Source organism: Dermacentor andersoni, chromosome 6 (assembly GCF_023375885.2).
Source record: "Dermacentor andersoni chromosome 6, qqDerAnde1_hic_scaffold, whole genome shotgun sequence".
NCBI classification, from domain to species: Eukaryota; Metazoa; Arthropoda; class Arachnida; order Ixodida; family Ixodidae; genus Dermacentor; species Dermacentor andersoni.
The window spans coordinates 98,710,943-98,722,253 of record NC_092819.1 but is presented as its reverse complement, the minus strand read 5'-3'; the positions used below and the strand labels follow the sequence as shown (position 1 = coordinate 98,722,253).

Below are 11,311 nucleotides of genomic sequence, written 5' to 3'. Positions count from 1 at the left end.
ATAGAGTCGTCTAAGCGGCTATATTCAGTATGAATTTTTTTTCCAAGGTACCTACATAAGATTGGGAGCTACTGAGCATTAGCGAGAAACTGGAGACGAAAGTTTTTTTTTTTGTGTGTGTGTCGACGCGACGCGTAGATGGATGGACATCAACCACCGCCGGAGGGTAGCTATATACAGCTTCGCTGTAAAAATCACTGGGTATCACCTCATTACATTTTTACTAAAATGTGCCAGTCGCGCCTGCCACGGCGCAACGCCTAGAGTCTGCAACACCGAGTCACACATTACCTCTATAAATGTCGTCGTCAATCGTAACCAGTACGCTATTATGGCTACGCAATCGCTTTTGGCGCATGCACCAAGCAAAAGTATGGCCTTCGAGATTAAATTTAAACTATTGTTTCGAGCGTATAATATCGACACATTGCGATTGGTAATTGTAAAGCTCTTGTTCACGGTGTGACAACTCAAGATCCACGCGCCCTTAATGAAGCCCTCTGAACAACAAATGCAAATTTTGAAGGCTGCTGGTTGCATGCGGTAGAATCAGTTGTGCGTGCCGTAAACACGTCTTATTAGACGTCGGGTTATGGACACCACCAGCCACCACATATGAAACGCCCGTACGCATCATGTAGGCAGTGAAAAAGAAACTTCGCTGGTTACAGTTGAATCACTAAAGGCCGTCTGGCAACAGTAAAAATACTCTCGATGTCGCTCTTTTTTTCTGGTCCGTATCCGAAAGAGCACTAAGAAACGCCGTGTCCAGTCGGTGCGTTGATTACCGAACACGCGGAAAGGATCAGAAGATCACTGGGAGCAGCGATCGAAGTGTCTCGAGGATGTGCGGCTAACATTATTTTGCCATTCTAAATAACATGGACTCTAAACTAAAGACGATAGCACTATGGGCTGGCTTAGGGGCAGGCGTCACGATGTCGTCGATCCTGCTTTACCTACTGCTGAAACCGGAGGAAGAGTACGAAGTAAAACGTCGGAAAGTGGAAACAACGAAACATTGCGTCGTAAAGGTTACTGTCCCCAAGGAGGTGGTCGGCGGGGTGATTGGACGACAAGGCGCCAACATAAAACGAATCCAGGAAAAGACAAACACGAAGATCAGCTTCGACAACCAAGGTAAGAGGATTAAACGCGCTCAGCGTGCCGGCGACGCTGCTTAGTTCAAGTATCACTGCATGTCACTTACGTGATTTCTTCGTATATTTCTGTCTCTCATATCATGTGTCGTTAAGCGTTTAGTTGTGACAGCAGCGCCGGACGATGGGGCAGGTGTATTTCCGCGACGCCGAAGACCCGGAAAGTCCGCATCGGTATTTTTGCTAAAAGCTGCAGCATTATTTTCTGTCAACTGTTTATTACCGGGAAAATTTGACGAATCGAATCGTACAATTGCCGAAGTGAGTGACGTCGAAGTTACGGTCATGTATTATATCACGAGAAATAACAGTACACATGCTAACCCCCGATAGATGGTTGAGAAATCATAAGACTTCACTTTTGTTGATAATTACATGGAAGGAAAATTAAGCTGTTGTTAAAACTGCGCGCACCGCAAACCCGGAGCTGAGCGCCCGTGATCCGTAGGTGATTGACACACGCATGACAATAAACATGCGAGATTGTCGTTAAAGAAGAACCCTGATGATTGTGCAAGCGACCGTAAACGTGTATTACACAAAGAATTTTCTTTTCGTTATTCCGGCATTGTTAACACTACGGGAGCTTGTTTGATGTGACGGTTGCTTCATGAGACGTGCTTGTAAATTTTGTCTGAGCGCTCAGAAACAACCAGTCGAAAGTGCCATAGGAACTCATTGACTTTGTAACACGCATATAAAAGATAAGTTGTATAGCTAATTTATTTTCTCTATTTGTGATACTCGTGTGTAATGTAGTTGAAAACCGCCCTTTGATGCTTTGGTGCAAGCAGGTCTTACAGTGTGATTTTTTCTTTTTTATTCCTCCTAGGTACTAGTGAAGAGTGCGACAGGATTGCTGTTATTCGTGGCACGCCAAGCGATGTGCAAGAGGCAGAAGAGCTGCTCAAGGCTTGCATAGTGGAGCAGTCAAATGTAATTACCGAGACCGTGTTCGTGCCTGCGAAGTCTTGTGGCCGCATTATTGGAAGGAATGGAGAAACTGTTCGGTAAGACCAGACGCCTGCATCCTACTGTCTGCACATGATGTTGCTGCCATGCCTGTGGCCGTCTTTTGTAGGTTTGCCAACTCTCCCAGATTTTATGGAAAAGTGTCCAGGGTCCCAACTTGATTAAGCCGAAACGTCCACCTGTCCTTAACTCGGGCCTTGCTGGACTAAGAGACAGATAACCTTTCACAGGAGCTCCAACATTGATGCAGCTGAAATTTCTTTACTTGTTAGCAACATTCTCGTGAATAGATTGTGCACTATCTTGAGAACTTGTCTAGAGGTGACTGGATCAAGTAGCTTGCCTTTTGAATGCAAACTAGGTGTGTCCAGTCACACCACACTTTATTTTATTGAAGACCCTCTCTACACTAAGTCTGACAGCATTTATTCTTCTCATTGTGCAAGTTCCATGTATGTCATATCACTGTGAGGTTCGCACTGAATTTCTACAACTGTTCAAACTGTAAGTTGAAGAAGTTAGTCTTATCTGCCATGGCAGCTCAGTGGCAATGGCTTTCCGCTGCTGCAGCTGCATTCCAATGGGTGCAGAATGCAAAAGCACTCGTACTTAGATTTAGGTTTACGTTAAGAAACCCTAGGTAGTCTAACTTAATCTGAAGTCCCACACCATCAGATTTCTCATAGCCCATTTGTTGCTTTGGGACAGCCCCATGGTTTAAATTTTGACTTTCGAAACTATGATAGCGTATTCTTGTTAGCACTTGGCACACCTGAGTGCATCTTGCATGTGCTGTACGTCCCCTTCTTTCTTTCTTCTCTTTTTTTCGTTAGCACCATTTGTCACTGCATTGTATGACAGAGCTTCTGCTTAGAGATTGTGTCCATTGCCCACTCGCAGACACATGTGCCGAGTCTCCTCGGCTAAGATCCTTGTGGACCGGGCGGGCAGCGATGACCGTGAGCGCAGCAACAACCTCAAAACAGTCAGTATCACAGGCACCCGTGAGCAGATCCGCATGGCCATCACCATGATCGACGAAAAGCTGGCCGAAGAGGAGGCCTACCAGCAGAAGATGGCACTCGCATCAGCAGGGCGGGCGGCACTCTACCGTAACCGTCCCATGGCCATCAAGGCTAGCGCAACACCGCTGTCGAAGGTAACAACAGAATTAAGCTAAAGAGACACGTGGGGGGAAACTGAGCTAAGCTATGTTAGTAACTTACCCTTCTGTGATACCAAAAAAGTCACTCTTGCCACGAGAGGAGGTTTGACGAGCCAGAAAAGGCGCAAAAGCAAAAGATCACTGGCATCGCCACCTTGAAGTTTCTGTGCAGCCTGCCACAATGTCATCACTATTGGTGGCCTCTGCTCGTGCCTGGTTAATTTTTTATCTGCAGAATGCGTGCATCTGTTGCATTCCAATGAGGCCAAACATTGAACTTGGCAACTTTCAAGAACTTTTGCTGCGCCACCACAGGCTAATTACAACAAAATGCTTTGAAATCTGTGGCATCACCCTAACGTGTTGGCGCTAGAGTTTTGGCACGAAATTCAAGAAATGAAAACTTGGCTTTCATTCCCCCTTCTAAACATCAATCTTTTACCATGAAACTAGCAAAAAATATAGATTTGAAAGAATACCTTATAAATCTAAACTGATTCAGTGTTGGTTTTTAGTGTCCTATTAAGGCATCAGGACATCTGGTGCTAATGTCCATTTTGCACCATGAGCAACCATAGCAGTGCAGTTGCAAGTGCTTTGGTGCAGTGTGCACAATTGTACATGGCAAGACAGTGCATTAAAAGCAAAAGCACCGATTAAATAACCAGGGAGAAAGATAAGGAGATCCAAGGGGCCTGATTTTTTGGAAGTTGCAGCCATACAAGGTGAGACAATGCAGCCTTGAATAAGCAATTAATTGAAGTGAAGTTAATTGTTATGTTTAATCGAAATGTAGGAGTAAATTGTAGCCGTTAAGTTTGCTAGGCATATCCATTTGGAATGATCTTTGAGGGTGGCACCTGTTTCAGTTACCTTTATCCGCTGTAGTAGCCTAGTGGCTATGGCGTTTGAGCTTGAGGCCATGGTTTCTATACCGGCTATGGCAGCTGGATCTTGATGGGGGCAAAATGCAAAAACGCTTGTGTACTTAGATTTAGGTGCAAGCTACTGAACCACAGGTAGTGAAAATTTCTCCAGAGTTTGGAGGGCGTGCCTCATGAGTCATAATCAGATCATGGTTTTGACACGTGAAACCCCAAAATTCAATTAATCCCACTTGCTCTATTTTTTTTTTAACAAAGTTTCATTTTGTGCACCAAAGCACAAAACTAACTGGAACACCAATTTATTTCATTGCACCCTTTGGGAATTGATGTCCTGAGAATCCTCATCCTCAGAATTTGTTCCGTGCTGTAAAGTAATAATCTAACAGTTGCTTAATGAAATTTTGTTGGTTATTCGATTATGTACTATTCAGATTTCTCATACAAGTAATGCTTGCCTCTTCAGTAATCAAGCTCAAGGACTCGAATTGTACTATCTGCCACCGGCAATTTTTTAAAATTGTGTATAGTAAAAAAACAACAAAAAAACAAAACAAATGAAAGAAAGGATGGATGGAAGAAAAAGAAGGCTTGCACCAGTTGCGAGATACTTCCCCAAGTGTGGGAAGAAATACATGCATGTTTCCAGTTACTTTTGTGCTCCAGTGCATAAAAGAGCATTTTGTTAAAGAAGTATGTGCGACAACAGTGAATTTTTTCGGTGCGTTTGGTGGCGCAGATCTCCCAACTTGCGTCATTCTGGAAATTCATTCGAAGTGGATATGCCTTGCATACTGACCGGCTACAATTCGTAAATTGCCACATGTGCCGTAAGGTTATTATCAAAAAGATAATTAGCGAGTTTTGTTAATTAGAGGGCCCCTCACCAGGTCTGGCCACTTTGAGCCAACAAGCGCAGTGCATACAACATGCGCTAACGATCATGCCTACTAACTATTGCATCCCTACATGCCACAGAAACGGCTTAAATTTCAAACCAAACGCCATTTCCCCTTCTCGCGGATGCCGTGCTTTCTGCCGGTGAATTGGCACTTATAGCGCAAGTGCGTATACGTATTTGGCAGTGCTGTGACGGCGCTCATAGCGACACGTGACTTCTAGAATTGTTCAAAGCAAGATCAGTTATTTAATTTGTCGCTTCAGTAGACGAATTAAAGTTTAGAGGAATAACGACATGCAAACGAATGTCTGGGTGTTCTTGTTTTACTTCGTACTGTAGCAAGAGAGATGTATTTGTGCTTCGTCTGCTTGTTCCCACGTCTTGCAGGTGCACGTGCAGAAAATGAAACTACCTATGGCATTTTCTTCCATGTTCCAGCACTGCGATCATGCTCTTTCATACTCTCACAACTTTCTCAGTGCTCATGATTGTGGTACTGACTTATGTCGTTAATCAGGTGTTCTCGTGTGGAGTGCGCAAAATTGTTCTCTGCGGGAAACACGACAAACACAACAGCTCGCGCGCGAGACCATCACCGGAAGTGTGTCATTCACTAAAAACGCGACAGAGAAAAAACTTATGCCGGGCCCGTGACATATTCATCACACAGTCCTCCAGCTCCGGTATGGGAGAACGCTGGGAAGGAATTTCGCTTGCGGAGGCTAGATGGGGCAACTAGAGAGAGAGTCTATGCTGGTAGTGACGTTCACCTCCTGAAATCATGGGTCCATGGCACTTGAAATATTTCTATCTCTGCTATTATTGAACTAGTTTGGAAAATTCTTGCAGTAGAACGCTCCTTAGAAGGCACATACCAGCTTCCAGCCTATAACTAAATTTTGCTATGTGGCCTGGTGAGGGACCCTTTAGGAATGTTTTTTGATTTCTCATGCAAGTAACGTCCACCTCTCTGAATAATATGGTTCATGGACTAGGATTATGTTATGTGCAAGAGGCAGTTTTTTTTTTATTCTGTAAAACTTGAAAATGGTCACTTGGTATGGCACTCAAGGGATTTGCAACACCTGTTCCAATTTATGCTACCTTACACCGCAGCTGTTATGTTTCAATTTTTTCCGTGCCTTCCCAACTCTTCACAGGATGAGAAGGAGCCGGAGTACGTCCAGGACGAATTGATCGCCACTTCAGCTGACGGCTACATCGAAGTCTACATTTCAGCAATGGAAAGCCCTAGCTCCTTCTGGGTACAGCTTGTTGGCTCACAGTCCATTAACTTGGACAAGCTGGTTGAAGACATGACAAACTACTACTCCCATGTGCCGAACCAGCAGAGCCATGCGCTCACCTCAGCTGCCGTCGGTGATATCGTCGCATCCCGTTTTGCGCAGGACAGCTGCTGGTACCGTGCCCGCATTGTCACGATTGAGGAGAACGACTACTCGCAAGATGAAACCACGATCAAAGTCCACTACGTTGACTTTGGCGAGACCGGCCGGTACAAGACCAAAGAGCTCTGCACGCTTGACGATGAGTACCGGTACCTCCCGCTGCAGGCCATTGAATGTTCATTAGCAGGCGTCCAGCCACGTGATGGAATCCAATGGACCGAGGAGGCCTCGGACCTGTTCGAGATGCTGTCGCATGCCGCACAGTGGAAAGTGATGATGGCCAAAGTCGTGAGCAAGGCCAAGAGAGAAGATGGCTTTCCTGGATTCAAGTACTCGGTCGAGCTCGTCGACACCAATAATAAGGACGACGTGAGTGTGGCTGCAGAACTGATTTCCCAGGGACACGCAGTGCAAGCTGTCTGAAAGCATTGCTCTCTGTTTTCTTTCAGCACCATAGAGTTTGTGCATTGAGTGATCGCATCTCTTTCTTGTTGAAGTTCCAGTTTGAAGACTGACAGGGAATAGAAGGTCGAGGTTCCGTAAGCGTGCTTATAAGGTTACGATTAAAAGCACGCTGAAAAGCATGCTCACTTATGGAAATAGCACGCCATGTGATGCTGCGACAGATAAAGCATTGGTGCTTGAACCACCATTATTACTCTACACGTGATGAGCATAGTAATAGTGTTATGTGATAAATATTGGGAAAATTAAGTTCTACAGCAGTATTTATCCCCCCTCCCCCCTTTTTTTTAATGATTGAAATGATGCACAGATATCCTTTAAAATGAGTTTTCTTTTGTGGGTGCATCTGGGCTCGAGTTCCCTACAAGCCTGTGGTGTCAGACGGGACTTCAGCAAGCGAGATGATTGTGACATTGTTTTCGTAGATTTGGTCAGGGTGTAAGAGTTTCAGGGCACTGTTTTCGAGTTGGCTGCAACCAGCGATCTTATTTGCCTCATAAACAGACTTTGGTAGCAACCAGCTTGATGTTCAATCAACACGCACAATGGAAAGCAATACATAGTTCTTCGGCAGTAACCCAGGAGGATGTGTGTCATTGTAGGTGAGTGCAAACACCACGGGCAGGGTTCTTTTGGTTGACCAAGCATTTAATTTTTAGCTGACACTAGACACATGTGGTACAGTTTCATTTGGCTCCTTTTTAATTCTTCATGTATACATTATGCAGAAGAGTAAACTCGCTGTGAATATTGCCACTGCCATCTAATCCATTTCAACTTATGCAAACAAAAGCTTCTGAACTAGCCGACGGTCATGAGCATACAAGTCTGTTATGTGCATTTTCACTCAGTACGACAGGAGTTGAGACAGTGAAGCTCAGTGGAGAGCTTGTGATCCATACTGTACTTTTGTTAGACCATATTTTTTGTGAGGAGAGGAAGATGCTTCAGTTCTTGAGTGATGCATAAAAGGCATGGAAAGCGCACGTCTCTGGCTTTAACCTTGTATACACATTTCAAGACCAGGTTTCGTGAAGCCTTCTTTCCTCGAGACTCCTGCAGTAGATTCTCACTTTGGTGCTCGTTCTCACCATATATCAGACCACGTCAATGAAACTTCAACTTTTTGAAGTTTAGTAGCCGTTGTCATGAAGCTTGCACAGACACCACTTGAAAATAAAGACCGTTCGCCTGCCAGTGATAGATTTCATTGCCGAGATGTCACCATTAAGGTAATGTGTTTCTGAAGCTGCTAGACTATCAGTACTCACGTACAAGTTGAAGTTCTGCAGCTCAATTCTTAGTGTGTGTGTGTGGTTTTCTTTTTGTTTGTTTGCATTGTGCCTTTTGGAGCACATGTCCTCCTGTACGATCCAAATGTTCTGCACATCTGTATGCTGCACACAATAATATGGCCTGATATGGAAGTTGGCGTTTCGTGCTCTGTTTCTTTTTTTTTTTTCAAAATTTGACTGGGAGGCAGTTTCCCCATACTAGCGGACAAATTTATCTAAGGAAATATAAATGTTGTGAACTAGTTCGTACCCCTTAGTTATGTTGCTTGATATTAAATGTACATTGGCACAAGAAGGAGCTAAGACGCAAAAGTGCTCGCACACATGTCATCATCGTCCATAGCCTTTCTTGCACTAGACGGTGGAAAGGTGCATGAAAATTTTGGTGCTCAATTGATTTTATTTTGTCTTCACTCTGCACCACAAATCAGTCAACTGCACGGGCTAAATGCTGACCTCAAACAGTCTTGTACTTGATGTAAAGCAACCATTGCGAGTTCTTCATAAAGGTTTAAAAGGGAGTATTTCTTCTGCGCTTTGACAAGGACCTTGGGCTATTCCTAGTAATTCAAAAACCACCTTGTACAATGTCCAATCTATCCGCAACATGCTCACTGTGTTTGTACTTTCAGAAAAGGAGCAACTTTTCTTCCCGTGTTTAGTCAGGAAAGACTAAAGCGTTCCCGCCTTAATTTTTTTCTAGTGAGTTGTTTTGTTATGTCCCTACATTTACGACATTCTACCTGCAAAGGGTGTGCAGATTCAGGGCTTTCATGTGAATTCTCCACACTTCTGTGTGAAGTGTTGAGCAGTTATGTCTGTGCTTGTTATGTATGTGGTGTATTCTATTTAAATGACATTAAAGGAGGTCTCTTACTCGAAACGCTGCAGAACTGTCACTACGACCCACCTCGGTGGATGTGGCGCTCTGCTGCTGAGCACAAGGTCGCAGGTTCGATTCCAGGCCATAGAGACTGCATTTTGTTGGGGTTGACGCAAAAAGAAAAAACGAAAAAAAAAAAAGCTTGTGTACTTACATTGGTGCACGTTGAAGAGCACCTGGGTTATCAAAATCAATCACTACGGCGTCCTTCTTAACTCGTAACGCCTTGAAAAAGACAAGTCCACTTGTCGAACCGTTGGCTCCCGCTTTCACCTGGTTCTTGTTGTGCTCATAACTCATTGTGTAGCTTTGGGACATTGAAGCCTGTAATTTAATTTGAACTGACAATGTTCAGTCAAATTCCGTTAATTTGACTCTTACGGCACTGACAAAATTGATCGAATTATCCAGCAAGTCGATTTAAACTAGAAGCAGAAAAAAAGCCAAAACAGACTGCCGATTCATTGTATTTTCCCAATCCTAACACTGCCCCAAATCAAACGCACACCTGTTTACTATGTGCCCGAAGTACAGGGTGACCGAAAAATACTGTAATGTGCGTTGAATTTCATGTTATTTATTATTGTCTGCATTTTTGAGCATCAACACTGATTTTTTCATGTCACTTGTGTTTTTCTAAAATAGAACTACCATTTTTACTGCCATTGGTGCAATATTTTCCAGCAAAAATGGTCTCTGAAGAACTGTAGTACTCCATTGTTGCCCACCACAGGCTGGGGATGCCTATTACGAAAACTGCAAAGATGCTTAAATTGCACCAAGTTCAAGTGCATCGTGTCGTCAAATGATTCTATGAGACAGGAGGTGTCAAGGACCGGCCGCGGAGCAGAAGGCCTCGAACTGCAAGATCCAGGGAACTGAAATTGGCTGTCAGCAAGAAAGTCAAGCGAAATCCCCTGAAGAGCATGTGAAAACTCGCCCACGAGCATGGAATTAGCAACTCCACCATGCAATTACTTGTAAAAGAAGATCTTGGACTCCAGGTGTACAAACGAGCAAAAGGCCAGCTGCTTACGGACTGCATGAAGGCCTCCAGATTGGAAAAGTGCCGCAGAATGAGGCAGCTGAGCCGCGGCAAAGCCCTCGAACGGGTTCTCTTCACAGATGAGAAGATTTTCACTGTTGAACCTGCCTGGAATTCACAAAACCAGCAAGAATTGCTGCCAGTCGGGTCTCCTCGAAATGTTAGAGTGGAGAAAACACATTTCACCAAGAGCGTCATGGTTTGGGGTGGGATTTCAGGCCTTGGGAAAACCAAGCTTGTTTTTGTCCCAGACGGAGTCAAAATCAATGCCGAGACTTACCGTGAGCTCATCCTGGAGGGCGCCGTCATACGCTGGGCTGAAGAAAACGCAAAAAACGTTGACTGGCAGCTGCAGCAAGACCGGGCACCTGCTCACAGAGCGAAGAAAACAATCCAGTGGTGTGAGGCAAATCTCCCTGGCTTCTGGGGGAAGGATGTTTGGCTGTCCAATTCCCCTGACCTCAATCCTTTGGTCTTTGCTGTTAGGGTTATCCTGGAGCAAAAAGTGTGTTCTTTCAAGCAGAAATCCATCGAATCCCTGAAATGTGCTCTGCAGAAGGCCTGGAACGAAATCACTCCAGAAGGCATCGAGGTTATTTCGAAAAATTCCCGAAAGCGTCTGGAGGCCTGTATAGAAGCAGAAGGCGGACATCTTGAGAATCAAATGTGAACTGTTTAGCAGAATTCAGTGCGCTTACAAATAGAAACAAGTGCGCCTCAATGGGGTCGTTTGTTGAAAAGTTATTGTTGTCTTTTCGCGTTGCAGTATTTTTCGGTCACCCTGTAGAGCGCTAACATAGAACTGACATTCAAGCTCCTAAACAAAGTATACATCTAATGTGCATCCTATCTTTTAGCAAGAAAAATGGGCAAGTGTCCAATGGTGGCCAGTTTACTAATGTCAGCTGCACTGCAGTACAGCCATGTTGTGCTATAAAGCATATGGACGCTGCAAGCTTGGTTTTGGTTTTATGTTTGATTGCACAGTGCAGGCAACTTTCGGCCCTGTCTTTGTGGGAAAGGAAAGGTGTGCATTAGAATTGGGTAAATACCATAATTAGACATTGAGAGCTACCGCTTATGCTTAAAAATCTTTCTAGAGCCGGCTGAAAATAGGTGTTTTTAATGGAAA

General features: G+C 44.3%; 2 protein-coding genes across 2 annotated transcripts; both read left to right on the top strand.

Moving 5' to 3' along the window:
- Positions 1-625: 625 nt before the first annotated feature.
- papi (tudor and KH domain containing protein papi) lies at positions 626-9,130 on the top strand. The gene is made up of 4 exons (XM_050171393.3): positions 626-1,140; positions 1,993-2,170; positions 3,033-3,291; positions 6,243-9,130. The coding sequence occupies exons 1-4, from the start codon at positions 882-884 to the stop codon at positions 6,912-6,914; spliced, it is 1,368 nt and encodes a 455-aa protein (XP_050027350.2). The 5' UTR covers positions 626-881; the 3' UTR covers positions 6,915-9,130.
- A 972-nt stretch (positions 9,131-10,102) lies between these two features.
- LOC140219082 (uncharacterized) lies at positions 10,103-10,849 on the top strand. The gene has a single exon (XM_072288963.1). The coding sequence runs from the start codon at positions 10,103-10,105 to the stop codon at positions 10,847-10,849; it is 747 nt and encodes a 248-aa protein (XP_072145064.1).
- Positions 10,850-11,311: the final 462 nt, after the last annotated feature.

Coding starts and splice junctions, on each gene's coding strand:
- papi (XM_050171393.3), top strand. CDS start 882: ATGGACTCTAAACTAAAGACGATAGCACTATGGGCTGGCTTAGGGGCA. Junction 1,141..1,992: donor GATCAGCTTCGACAACCAAG/GTAAGAGGATTA, acceptor TATTCCTCCTAG/GTACTAGTGAAGAGTGCGAC. Junction 2,171..3,032: donor AGGAATGGAGAAACTGTTCG/GTAAGACCAGAC, acceptor GCCCACTCGCAG/ACACATGTGCCGAGTCTCCT.
- LOC140219082 (XM_072288963.1), top strand. CDS start 10,103: ATGCAATTACTTGTAAAAGAAGATCTTGGACTCCAGGTGTACAAACGA.